Here is a 13,459-nt window from a genome sequence, read left to right as displayed (position 1 = left end):
CTGCCCAAGACTTCATCAGGGCCGTGACCTGGCTGCCTCTGTCCCCTTGAACTTCCTGAGAGGGTCTTGGTACCTGGAGGCGAGCCAGTTGCCAGGTAATGGGCCCCTCCCCAGCCAAGTTTGTGGAGTTCTGTGGAGAGGTGGGCTCAAGAACTTACATTTCTTCACGGGATCGGCCTGCCCTTCTTCTGTGTGAGCTCTAAGTTAGAGGACCGGCTCCTAGGCTTAGCCAAAACCCCTACCCTCCACCCTTCTCCCTTCAACTGAGCTTTGGGACCTGAGACCTGAATCCACTTGGCTCATGACATCTCTCTGGCTAGAAGAACCTGGGGGCAGGTGGCAGGGCCGAGTGAGTGACTCCACCAGGGAAAGCCGCAGCTTCCTGCCGGGCACCCAGAAGAGGGAAAGTGGGTGGCAATGTGACTGAAACCTGAGCCTCTTCTGGGCACACAGGAAGTGAGGGCCATGCCCTGGCAGGTGGCTTTGCTTAAGCTCTGTGGCTTAGCGGGTTTGCCTGGCAGCTGCCACCTGCCACCTGCCGCCTGCTGTGTCCCTAAGCAGGGTTTCTGGGGCTAAATCCTTGTTCACAGCACAGAGCTGGTGTGAGGGACATGTCCTGAGTGAGTAGCAGGGTGATGGGAGTGGGTGGGAGGGGGTGCCAGACATGGCTAGAGGCTCTGTCACAGCCCCAGGACTCCTCAACTGGGAAACCATTCTGCCCCCACGGCTTTTCCCTCCAGCCTGAGAATCCTGAGTGGGACACGCTCACGGGGAGCCCCGTCTGTCTGTCTGCCTGTCTCTGTCCCTGTCTGTCTGTCTGTCTGTCTGTCTGTCTCTGTCTCTCTGTGGTGTGTGTGTGTGTGTGTGTGTGTGTGTGTGTGTGTGTGTGTGTGTAAAGTGGGAGGTGTCTATGAGTGTGACCTGGAAAATCCTCCCTTGAGCTCCCACCCCATGAACTTTCTGGAAAATGACAATGCTCTGGAAGGAGGCCAATCTGACAAGCTGCCCATCTCCTGTGCCCTCTGTGGCCGTCCCTGCCCTACACCAAGACTCTCCCTCAACACTCAACACTGTCCCTTTGCCAATTGCTAAGAGCTCCCGCAGTCCACTGCTGCTCAAGAAACCCCACCTGGGCTCCAGCTAGGCTGTTTCTAAAGAGGGCTGGCTGTCCCCCTAAACTTCCTAGGAAGGGTCCTGGTGCTGGGACATGGGTTGGTTGCCAGGGTAACTCTCCCTTTCCTACCCACTCTGGTGTGAGAGTCTTCCCTTGTCAGGAGTCAATGGCTAGTTAGACCCATGTCCCTGCTTCTGCCTGTGGCCCTAGGATTCAAAACAAACACTAGCCTTTGCATCTGTGGTATTCTCTACATTTTCTAGAGTGTTCTTCATGGGATCATCAGGATGACCCTTGAAGGTCAAGAGTACGGTTCACATATTGCAGAGAAACAGAGAATGTCTGGTCTCTGAGCTAGGAACCAGCTCTTAATGCACAACACATTCAAATTTTATTTTGCTAGTTTCTATTATCTTACAAGGCACATTCTTTGCAAAAGCCGCTTGCAGGTTGTCTGGGCACAGAGTCCAAAGGCTACAGGCTAGTGTGGATTTCTGCAAAGTATAACTGCCAGGCCACTCACGAACATGAGATTCCATGATTGAACAGGATTGGGAAACAAATGTGAGTTACATACAGTTGGGCCTCTGTTCTCTGTGGGTTCTACATCCTCAAATTCAACCAAAAGCAGATTGAAAAAAAAAATTCACAGAGAGAATTACATCTGTGAGCAAGTGCAGACATCCACCACCACCCCCCACCCCCCCCCCGCCATCATCAATTCCCTAAACAATACAGTACAAGCTATCTATGCAGCGTTTACATTGTATTAGGTGTGATAATCAGCTAGAGATGATTTGGAGTATATGAGAAGATGTGCATAGGCTTGATTCAAACACTATTTTATATAACAGACTCATGGGGGTTTCCTGAGGGTACTGAAGGGTGACTGTGATGTCTATTAAGATAGCAGTATCTTTAAAAGGCCACTTGATGAGAGACGAGATGAAATCGGTTCAGGCCAGAAGATCTAACACTTGTGTTGGTAGAGTCTGTTCCTCAGACATACTCTGAAAAAGGCAAGCTAGGCTTCTCCCCAGCTCTCATGAAACCAACTTCAACTTGCTAGCAGCTGCCCTCTCTGTACGCTCCACACCCCCCCCCCCCCCGCAACTAAACTGGAGACCATTTCCCCCCACCAAATCCACAGTGATATGCTGGTGCCAACTCTTAGACTTCCAGAAGTCTTTTGTGAGTCAGTTCTTCAGTCTTCAATACCTTGAAGTTGGTACCAGAGAAGAGACTTCTATCACAAAGAAGAGCAAATGCACGGAATTGGCACTTCCCCCTGCTCCTATCCTGAGACCTTGTTCTCTAGCCCATCACAGCTCACGTTTAGATGTGTTTTTGACGTTCTTAGAAAACTTGGGCATCTGACCCAGAAAGCCTCGCTCACCCTCATCTCCAGCCCTCTCAGGCGAGTGCTAAGAAACCATACAGGATGATGACCTCAGCTACAGTTCCAAACACTTCTGAAAACGCCCGTCGGGCTCCTTACTTGGATGTTGGCCACCAGCCAGTGTCTCCAGTATCTCATCTGGGGGTCTGCCCTGCTGGGGGCATCTGGATCCACCATCACCAGCACGTAGTATGAACCCTGTAACACATGCATCAAGAAGTAATGTAACATCGTGGCTGGCACTCGATAGGAGAATACCAAAAGGGGAAGCCTCTACCCACTTTCCAGCTGAGAATGCAGCCAGTGCCCACCACACTCTCCCTGGTTCGTTCTTGTCCTCATGGCATTTTCCTCATGCTGCATGCTTATTCTCAGAAAAAGAAAATGAAGCCTATGAAATAGTCGTTAAGGACTCTTGGCCTTGATGAAGACATAAACCCAACAAGATTTTACTAACTACCTGGGCGATGAGAATCCATGGCTCCATTGCCAGGTACCATGGAGCCCAACAGCAGGGTGTTTGCCCTCCAGGAGCTGCTGGCACACTTGCAGGTACTGTTCATCCAACGAATCAGTGGGGGCTGGCTGGCTCCGTGTCAGAGCCACTGGGGCAGGGCCATCCCTTCAACAAACACTAGCTGAGCCCCCGTGTGTTAGAGACTGCTCCAGCTATCAGAACATGACATAGTGAGAACCACACGCCCAGAAGAAGTTTTGTTTTAAGACATGGATAATAATAAGAATGGACACAGAGGAGAGGACATACCCAGTTGTGACCAGTGCTCTGTTGAAAGCGTGACAGGGTGGGCTGAGGAGACAAAGGCAATGTGGGGGATGGGGGGGATAGAGAAGGGGGGGATCTGATGGATTCATGGGAAGAACTCTTGTTCTTTCCAGACAAGGGGAGGAGTGGACATGTGGAGTGGAAGGTGGCAGTGGAAAGACACAGAAGGTTTTCTAGGCATGGGTGAGGAGTGAAATTGGACTCTAAGTACAGCAGGATCACTTGGGATAGTGCTGTGCCTTTTTTTTTTTTTTTACTTTTTTGGAAGATGGTGCGGGCCGCCAGATAGAGAGCAAGTGGTAAGCAGGAGACTTAAGAGGTAGCAGGAGGATAGGAAAGGGTGATGGTATCTTGGATGACAATGGTGAAGATGGAACCAGAAACCAGTAGGTGGCTTAGAGAAGCATTTTCAGGTAGACTCCACAAGCCTGGCTGATGGATTGGACAGCAGAACAGAGAGGGACATGGAGAACGGAAATGGGGAGTGACTTCTGGTTTTCATTTTGGCTTGAGCACCTGGCCATTTTTGTTTGTTTTGTCCTGTCTTTGAGAAAGGGTCTTACTGGGCAGCCTGAGCTGACTTTGAACTCACATTCCTCCTGCTCTTGCCACGGATTGTCGGGATTTACACGTGTGGGCCGTCATGCGCGTGGCCAGCGACCTGGCCGGTGAACGCAATAGAGAGTAGGAGCAGAGAACAGAGAACACTGGCTTTTTGCCTCAAATCTGGTAAGCTTGAGAGGGGGGCTAGAAGGCAATCTAAGTCCACACCTCGGAATCCCGCGGTCAAAGATAATCATAGAGCCAGGCGAACAGAAACGCCTGCGAGCCACAGACATGGAGTCCGTACATGTGCAACAAAGAGAGGCAGACCCGGAGGAGAGAAGAGGGCCCGCGACTGAGCTCTGGAACATGCTAACACCGAGAAGGAGGCCGAACCTGGCAAAGGAGACCGAGGCCACGGAGGCAGGGGAGACCCGGAGAAAGGTGTGACCCGAGAAAGGGAGCGTTTGGTAGAGTCCTTGCCTAGCATGCAGGAAGCGCCACATAAAGGAGGCATGGTGTCCGTGTCACGGCTTTTTGTGACTTAGAGGCAAGATTATTAGGAGGGAGGAATTATGGGTAATTTGGGGGTAGGGAGGAGAACAGGATTCTATTCCACAGTGGCAAGCTAGTTAACCGTGGTAATTAGGCTTAACTGGGATGGAGACTTAGGCTGGTGATCTACCGGAAGAAAGGGGCAAGAAAGTAATGGCTGGAGAGGGGTGCAGGTGTCTTGGCCCTCCTCCTGACCCAGACACACACATAACTGTTCCCCAGCGTTCCAAGCACTCCCAACAGAGGAGCATTTATGAAGCTCTAGAGGCATGCAGAAGAGGATGGCCTGACTTTTTCTACCTTGGGAACACAGGTTTGAGCTTGATCTCCAAGGATGAGCAGGTGAAGGATCAGAAGAATCTCTTTCTAGGTAACACAGATAGCCTGTGCAAAGACACAGGGCTGCTTAGAGAAGGAGAAGTCCAGAGGGAGTTTGCAATTCTCTCCTCAGTAGATTGTGCCAAGCTGAGCTGGGAAACAATGTGCTGGTGTCTCAGGGTTTCCATTGCTGAAAACAAAAACAAACAAAAATACCACCATGACCAAAAAAGCAAGTTGATTTAGAGACCATGGAGGGGTGCTGATTACTGACTTGTTCGGACTACTTTCTTACAGAACCCAGGACCACCAGCCCAGGGATGGCACCACCCACCATGGGCTGGGCCCTCCCCCATTGATCACTAATTGAGAAAATGCCTTACAGCTGGATCTGATGGAGGCCGTTCCTCAACTGAGGCTCCTTCCTCTCTGATGACTCTAGCTTGTATCAAGTTGACCCACAAAACCAGCAATATAGCTGGTGAGCGAGGCATTGGAAGAAACAGGCAGAGATGGCCTTTTCATGTGTTTCCCAAGACTTGGAAAATTAGCATCTGTCTGGACATCTCAAAGACCATCCAGGGACAACTCGTGGAGAACCAGAAGAAGAACCCAGGAACTCAAAGGAGTGTGGAGACAAGAGAGCTGAAGAGTGTTAGGAGAGAATCGGGGAGCCACAGAGCTGTGGAGCCCAAGAGGATGGAGATGGGGCCAGTGTGGCACTGGAGAGATGTGGATCCAAAGAGACCGTGGATGCAGCATCGGGGACCACACTTTACTTTCTGAAGACGAGACAGAGATAAAAACACTGGTTGCAGAATGTTAAAATCTAAAAGGAACAATGAGCCACATATTAGACACTACAGGAAATTACATCTGAGAATTCAAGGATAAACTCAAGCAAGTCTCCAAGGACTCAGCAAGAGAAGATAAAAAGAGGAAAACACAGGAGTATGTGTGTGATCCCAGTGGAGTTCCAGAAGGTGGAGCCTGCCTGTTTGATGCATCCCAGCACTGGTTTTAGCTAAGCGATAAAGAAAACAAACAAAAGACAAGGTACAAGCACAGTGAAAAAAGAAATAAACCCACTAAACCTTCCCCCTTTTCCTTTTTTTCTTCAGATGACATAATTGTCTAGATGAGAATCCCTTTTCAGAAACCCTGAAAATAACTGAACTAATAAAACAGCAAAGTGCGCTGATACCAAAATACACAGAACCATTACTTTTCTATATACAATAGTAATAAAATATACTTTAAAACCCCATTTACAGTTGTAACAAAAATCTAAACTGTCTCAGAATAAACATGCTAAAAGAAAGTAGGACTTCTTTAAAAACACACACACACACACACAAAACTGACTAGATGGAGATTCTGCTTTTAAACCGAAATAAGTATTTTACAAAAACTTCAAAAAAGCTTTAATTCATTAGTATAACCATAGTTCTAACTAAAATCTTAAGTAAATATTTTGCAAATTTCACACATGATTCTTAAACTCATAATTAAATTCAAGAAACAAGCAATTAAAAGAAAAAAGTATCAAAGGCAGCACTAGAAGAGATGGAATAGGGGATGATATTGACTTTGAAGACATAAAAATATATTACAAAGCTAAAATCATTAGAACAACGTGGCACTGAAAGACAGGTACAAGAAACACAATAGAAAATCTGGTGAGAAACTTGAGTTTCAACGTATGTATATTAATGTGTGATAGTGCTCTTTAACATACGATATTTAATGTATGACAGAGTTGTATCAAGTCAGAAGGGTGAGGGTGGTATATTATTATTACTGCTATGGGGTGTCAGGTGTGGTAGTGTACACCTTTAATCCCAGCACCGGAGAGTCAGAGGAAAGCAGATCTCTATGAGTTCAAGGCCAGCTTGGTCTATACAGTGAGTTCTAGCCAAGGCTACAAAGCAAGGCCTTATCTCAGAAAAACAAAACCAAAAACAAATTAAAAATATATAAATGCTATGGTGATGTCATAATTGCCTTGATTAAACACCCTAATCAAAAGCAGCATAAGGGATGAAAGGATTTATTTGGCCTACAATTTCAGGTTACAGTCCATCATTTTGGGGGAATTCGAGGCTAAGGAACTCAAGCTGCAAGTCACATCACATCCGCAGTCAAGAGCACAGAGAGAACACAGCCATCCCTGCTTACTACATCTGCTAAGATACCTGTTCATTCCCTTACACAGTCAAGGGCCAGATCGTGGAATGGCGCCACCCCTATTCAGACTGGGTCCTCCCACCTCAGTTATCAGTCAAGATCATCCCCCATAGACCAACAATTCCGCACTGACACTTTCTTCTTGGGTGGTTTTATGTTGTGTCAAGTTAACAGCTAAAATTAACCAGCTCAGGGTTAATTGGCTTGTTATGTGGACTAGATAAATCGAGGGTTCTGTTTCTTTCAGACATCAGAAAACTGTAGACATTAAGAATGAAAGTGGAAAAAAGACCACCTCTGAAAGCTGGTTTAATAACAGAACATTGAATTTATGGAACAGAATATGCTATTGGAGTGAGATCTTCATATTACTAATGTGAAATAAGCAAGTTTCAGAGCAGTGTGTATGACATCTTAAATGTGCAGGAAACTTTATATATCTAGCTATATATATATTTATAGATATATCTCCATATGCACAGAAAATGTCTGGAAAAATACATACCAAACTGTTAACAGTGAATGGCATGAAGGGAAAGATTGATATAATCTGACTGGATATATTTTAAAGTCTTTTATATGGCTAAAAAATGTAAAATAAAATTCAAAGACAACAAAATTGAGGGAAGATAGTTACAAGATCTATGAAAAAGGACAATATTCTTAATATATAAAGTATTTTTTTGAATCAATAAGAAAAAGACTAGTAACCCAGTGGAAGACTAGGCAATACTAAAAGTCAATTTTAAAAATAAGAAACACACGTGACCAATACACTTAGGAACACATGTTGAATTTCACTAACAGTGAGATACAAGCAAAATATAAAATCAAATCCCATCTTTGCCTATATATGTATATTTTTAATATTTATCCCCAGAGTTTTAAAATATGTAAGACGCAAGGGTAGGTTAGAAAACCCAATGAACCTACCAGTTCACTGTCTTCTTGAAGAGGTCACATGCACGTACCTTCTCTTCAGTTACCCTCTGGGTTGCTTTTTTTTTTTTTTTGTCTCTGTGACAAATGTCTTACAAAAAAAAAAAAAAAAAACAACTCAGGCCTGGAAGGCTTGTGTGGGACTGGAATTGAGGGGATACAGTCCACCATAGAGTGGAAGGCTCCACACGCAAGCAGGAGCAGGAGGCAGCTGATCACACGACACACACCATTGGGAAGCCCAGAGCAGACAGGAAGTGGGGCCAGCCTAGGATCTCTCAAGGCCTCACGACAGGTGAGCCACTTCCTCCGGTGAGGCTCCACTTCCTCCAGGTTCCACAACCTTCCGAAACAGCGCCACCAGCTGGGCAGCGGATGTTCAAACCCGTGAGATGATGGGTGGCGTTTCATGTTCAACCCACAAAACACTAGAAAAACAGGAAGTGCTTATGCGTGTGACTGACAGCTCTCTTATGGGTGAGGTCATTTGAAATTTTTATGCTTTTCTATATTTTCTAGTTTCTGAGCAAAAATGCTTGCTTTTGTGCTTAGAAACAAAGATTCAGACCTACAAAAAAATAAAAAATAAATAAATAAATAAAGCCACTGTACAAAGGTCCAGAATTTTCATTCTTGCCCACAGTAGGCTTCTCAAATTCCCTCCTCCTCCTCCTTGGCTTTCCTTGCACCCCCTCCCTGCCCTCCTGCAGCCCTCCTATGCTCCTGTTGGACTCTCTGCCTAGTGCTCCAATAGTCTTTTTGGGTGAGCCTGTGTTGCATGGCCCTGTCCAGGGTGGTCACCCCAGATCACTACTGTGGTTTGAGTGTGATTCATCCTCCAAGACTTCATATGGTCCTCGCCCGTTAAAACTAAGCCTTTGGAAGAGATGAATACAATCAATGAGATCCCAGTTAATCCCCGATTGCTTTCTGGCTTCCTTTTTACCACGTGTCTTAGGTAGGGTTACTATTGTTGGGATGAAACACCATGCCCAAAGCAACTTGGGCAGGAAAGGGTTTATTTCACTCACAGTTCCCTGTCAGTTCATCATCAAAGACAGTCAGGGCAGGAACTCAAGCAGGGCAGGAACCTGGAGGTAGGAGGTGATGCAGAGGCCATGGAGGGTGCTGCTTGCTGGCTTACTTGCCCTGGCTTGCTCAGCCTGGGTTCTTATAGAACCCAGGACCGCCAGCCCAGGGATGGCACAATTTAAAAAAATACCCTACAGCCTGATCTTATGGAGGCATTTTCTCAAGTGAGGATTCCTCTTTTCAGATAACTCTAGCTTGTATCAAGTTGATATTAAAAAAAAAAAAAAAACCTAGGCAACACACCATGTGATCCTTGCATATTCCCTGACATTGTGATGTCACCTACTAAAAGGTCCTCACCAGCACCAAGTATAAGTTGTTGTCATGCCTTTGGAATCTCTAAAATGCTGAACCAAACAATCCTCTCCTCTTTATAAGTTTTCCTAGCCTCAGATATTTTGTTAGGGCAACAGAAAATAGACAAATACTGTGGTAATATATTGTGTACCCTAATAAATTTGCCCGAAGATCAGAGAACAGAACAAGCCACTAGATTAAACATAGAAGCTAGGCAGTGGTGGCACACACCTTTAATCCTAGCACTCAGGACACAGAGATCTGTCTGGATCTCTGTGAGTTCAAAGCCACCCTGGACTACATGAGATTGACTCAGTCTGGGAGAGAAACAGAGCCAGACAGCGGTGGTACACACTTTTAATCCCAGTACTAGGAAGCACACATGCCTTTGATGGCTGGGCAGAGAAAGGTATATAAAGTGTGAGGAGACAGGAACTAGAAGCTTTTCGGCTGAGGAAGCTCATTCGGCTAGAGACCAATCGGCTGGAGCTCTTTCAGGCTGAGGAGCTAGTGAGGTAAGAGGTGGTGGCTGTGGCTTGCTCTGCCTCTTTGATCTTTCAGCTTTCACCCCAATATCAGGCTCCTGGTTTTTTATTAAAAGACCATTTAACATTCGAGTTACAAAATATGGTCACCTCCCTGCTACCTCACAGAGGATCTCTTCAGGAACTCAGCAGAAAGGGGAGGGCTCCTGTGGCATGTGGTTACAGAGCCCTCTCAAGAGACACAGGTTGTGGGTCACTCTGCTTTCCACAACCCTGACCACCAACAGAAGCTCCTAGAAAATATTTAGGAGGTGTGTGTGTGTGGGGGGGGGTGTTGTTCACAGGAGAAATAAAGAAACGAGCTATTCCAGACCTGGGCCAGGCAACTAGAAGGAAATCTGACTGTTCCCTAGAGCATACAGGCTGGCTTGGTGGTAAGAAGAGGCCAGCAAGTCTTTGAGAAGGGGAATCTCTTTTCCAAACATGGAGACCCAGTCTGTAAGCACAGCAGAGAGAGAAGGATGGGGACAGTGGGATCCTGCTGTGCCTCTGTGGCAGAGACCTTGTATAATGTGCTGACAGGCCTGGCGTCAGCTTCCAACACTGCAGAAAACCACAGTACCATCCTAGTCAAAAAACAAACAAACAAACACCCCAAAACAACAAACAACAAAACAAACAACAACAATAGAACAAACCATTAATGAGTGGTGTTGTTCCCAAAGCTGTTTGAACTCACTTCATGTGACCTGGTCCAGCCTAGGGACTGCTAGAAACCTCTGTGGGGGATCATGTTGACCTAGTGGGGTGCTCATTACACAGCGACCTGGGATCCAAACTCAACCCTCCCTTTCTGGCTTCTTCCAAGAAAACAAAAAAAAACAAAAAAACAAAAAAAAAAAACGAAGAGTCTGAGTGAGAGGATCTTTGCTCAGGTTCTAACATTTGAATCCTGAGATTTCTAGGCATGGGAAAGGTGTATCTGCTCATATAATCTAGCAATCCCATTTCTTCAGTTTGTTCACAGGAACTAGAATCTGGGTTTCTGAGAGATAACTGTACTCCTGTGTTCACCATAGCACAAGTCACAATAGCCAAGATACAGAGTCACCCAAATGTCCATCAGTGGGTATGCTGATCATGAAATAATGGCATGTGCAGATGTTCCTTAGCTTGTCATGGGGTTATGTCACAATGAACCATGACAAATAGATCAGGCTGAAAGTTGAATATGCATTTATCATGTGTAACCTGCCGATCATAATAGCTTAGCTTGAGTGTGTTCAGAAAATGTCCATTCACTTATATTGGGGAATCACAAAAGAGAATCATGCTATCACTAGCTTGGGAAAGATCAAAATTCAAAGTCAAATTTCCATTGAACATGTTACTGTCATGCCACTGCAAAGCCAAAAAACCCTGTCAACCCTTCCTAAGTCACTGACCAGTAGAATATTTACTTATTTATTTATTTATTTATTTATTTATTTATTTATTTATTTATAGCATTTAAAAGGGAATGACTGTAATATGCAACGTGAGTGAACTTTAAAGATATTATGCTACATAAAAGAAACCACCATAAAATGACAAATAATCCAGGATTCCACCTGTATGTGGTATTGGAAATAGACAAACCGGCAGTAGCGGAGAGAACAGAAGTTGCTTGGTAGGGAGGGAGTATGGATAGTTGCTAATCAATACCTATAAACTTAACAGACTTGTACCGACACTTAAACATCTGTTGAGGGTAAATCATTGCTAAGTGGTTAAGAGTTCTTCTACAACAAAACGGAATGCAAAGAGGGCCAGGGAGATGGCTCAGCAGGTAAGGAGGTTGCTGTGTAAGCATGAAGACCTAAGCTGGGACCCCAGGCATTCACATTTCTAAAATGTCAGTTGTAGCAGTGTGTGCCTATAACCCCAGCACTGGGGAGGCGGGAATGCAGGATCCTTGGGGCTCACTGGCCATCCAGACTAGCCTAATTGGTAAGTTCCAGGTTCAGTGAGAAATCCTGTCTTAAAACATACTGTGCAGAACAATTGACAAAGATGTTCCACTGACCTCTGGCTCTACAGACATATATGTACATGTGTGCTGCCCACTCACCCCACATGTGCAATGCCCCACGTATGCTTTGGGAAGCTCTCCAGGATAAAGTAGGAGAAGCAAGATGAGGAGCCATCCATCTAATGTCTTAGTTTCATGTTAGAAGGATAAAGCATTTCTTCAAATGTGCTTGCATTTGCATAAACCAACTGTATCAGTGACTTTTCTGTTCCTGGGATAAAACACCATGGCCAAGGCAACTTATAGAAGGAAGGGTTTATTTGGACTTACGGTTCCAGAGGGATAAGAGTCCATCATGGTGAGGAGGCGTAGCAACAGGCATGGTGGCAGAAACAGTGGACTGAGAATTCAAAGTCTGCCTCAGTGATGCCCCTCTTCCAGCAAGGCTGTACCACCTTGATCTCCCCAGGTAGAGCCACCAACTGCCGATCAGGTGTTCAAATGCCCAAGACTATGGCAGACATTTCTCATTCACAAACTACAGGGTCATATTTGAAATAATGAACAGGGGTGTGGATGGTGGTAGTGCTAGGGGTAGATGGGATGGAGGTGGCAGAGAGGCTTCCATGTTGTCACTCTGTCATTTGGCTTTTTGAGCCGTGTGAACATAAGTACCCACTAAAACTAGACTTTGGTGGTAACCTAAGGTGGGAGATGCCGTGAGATGCCGGTCTGCAGGCTCTTCCGCTCGTGTTAAGAGTTGTTAAGAGATGGTCTCATAGCGGACAGGTTGAGGGATGTGTACTCCATTTATAAAGGATAAATACAAGACCTACACCTCGTTACAGAACAGGGCATATTCAAGGTGCTGGGGGTCCGGCTGATGAAGCCAGATCTCCTGGGTCATGCTGATGACTAAGAAGCAGATTAAGCCTGAACTTGGCCAGATGTGGGGTTTGTTGTTTTGGTTGGTTGGTTGGTCTTATTTTGAGGCCGGGTCTCATGTAACCTATCTTGACCCCATACTTTCTATGCAGCTGAGGATGACTTTGAACTTCTGGTCCTCCTGCCTCTGCCTCCTAAGAGTTGAGGTTACAGGTGTGCATGCCCAGACCCCGCTGGTGCAGTGCTGGGGACTGGACCCAGGACTTCATGCATGCTAGACAAACCCTCTGTCCACTGAGCCACACGCCCAGCACCCAGATGAATTCTTAAAATAGGGCTCCCTGGGTATAAATGACATATCACAAGCTCACTCCTTTCAATATATGTTTCTTTGTAATTGAGCAAGGGCTGTAGAGCCCCCTTGAGAACATTCATCATCTTCCAGATGACCTCGTGCCCATTGACAGACATTCCCGTTTCCTTCCCCAGATCGATGCCATCACTAATTTGTTTTCTGCATTTCCAATCTCCTTTAGCCTTTCCTGAGCATTCCATATGAGTGGAATCGTGTCCCATGTGGTCTTGTATACGTAGCTTCTCTTCCTTGGCATCATTCTCGGAAGTTTTTCCACATGGCAGCACATGTCAATATGTGTCAGCTCTTCCTTTTTTCTTCTTCTTGCTGAAAAGCATCTTACTGCATGTGGAAACATTTTGTTTATCTGGTTAAGGGGCACTTGGGTTATTTTCTTTAGTACTCGTAATGCCGACATTTACACTTGTGCATGTCTTGGTGGACAATGTTTGTCTTCTTTTCTCTTGGGGGGGGATGCCTAGAGAGGAATTTCTG

General features: G+C 45.7%; 1 protein-coding gene across 2 annotated transcripts in view; it reads right to left on the bottom strand.

Moving 5' to 3' along the window:
- The window catches only part of Pebp4 (phosphatidylethanolamine binding protein 4), a 218,112-nt gene that overhangs the window by 93,324 nt on the left and 111,329 nt on the right, over positions 1-13,459 (bottom strand). Inside the window, exon 4 of one of the 2 annotated variants that reach the window (XM_042285087.2) lies at positions 2,613-2,711. The exons of the other annotated variant lie outside the window; for it this stretch is intronic. Within the exon in view, the coding sequence (XP_042141021.1) occupies positions 2,613-2,711 (99 nt within the window). The remainder of the gene's footprint in view (positions 1-2,612; positions 2,712-13,459) is intronic. 2 annotated transcript variants of the gene reach the window in all.

This window comes from Peromyscus maniculatus, chromosome 9, assembly GCF_049852395.1.
Source record: "Peromyscus maniculatus bairdii isolate BWxNUB_F1_BW_parent chromosome 9, HU_Pman_BW_mat_3.1, whole genome shotgun sequence".
NCBI classification, from domain to species: Eukaryota; Metazoa; Chordata; class Mammalia; order Rodentia; family Cricetidae; genus Peromyscus; species Peromyscus maniculatus.
This window is presented reverse-complemented; position numbering and strand designations above follow the sequence as displayed.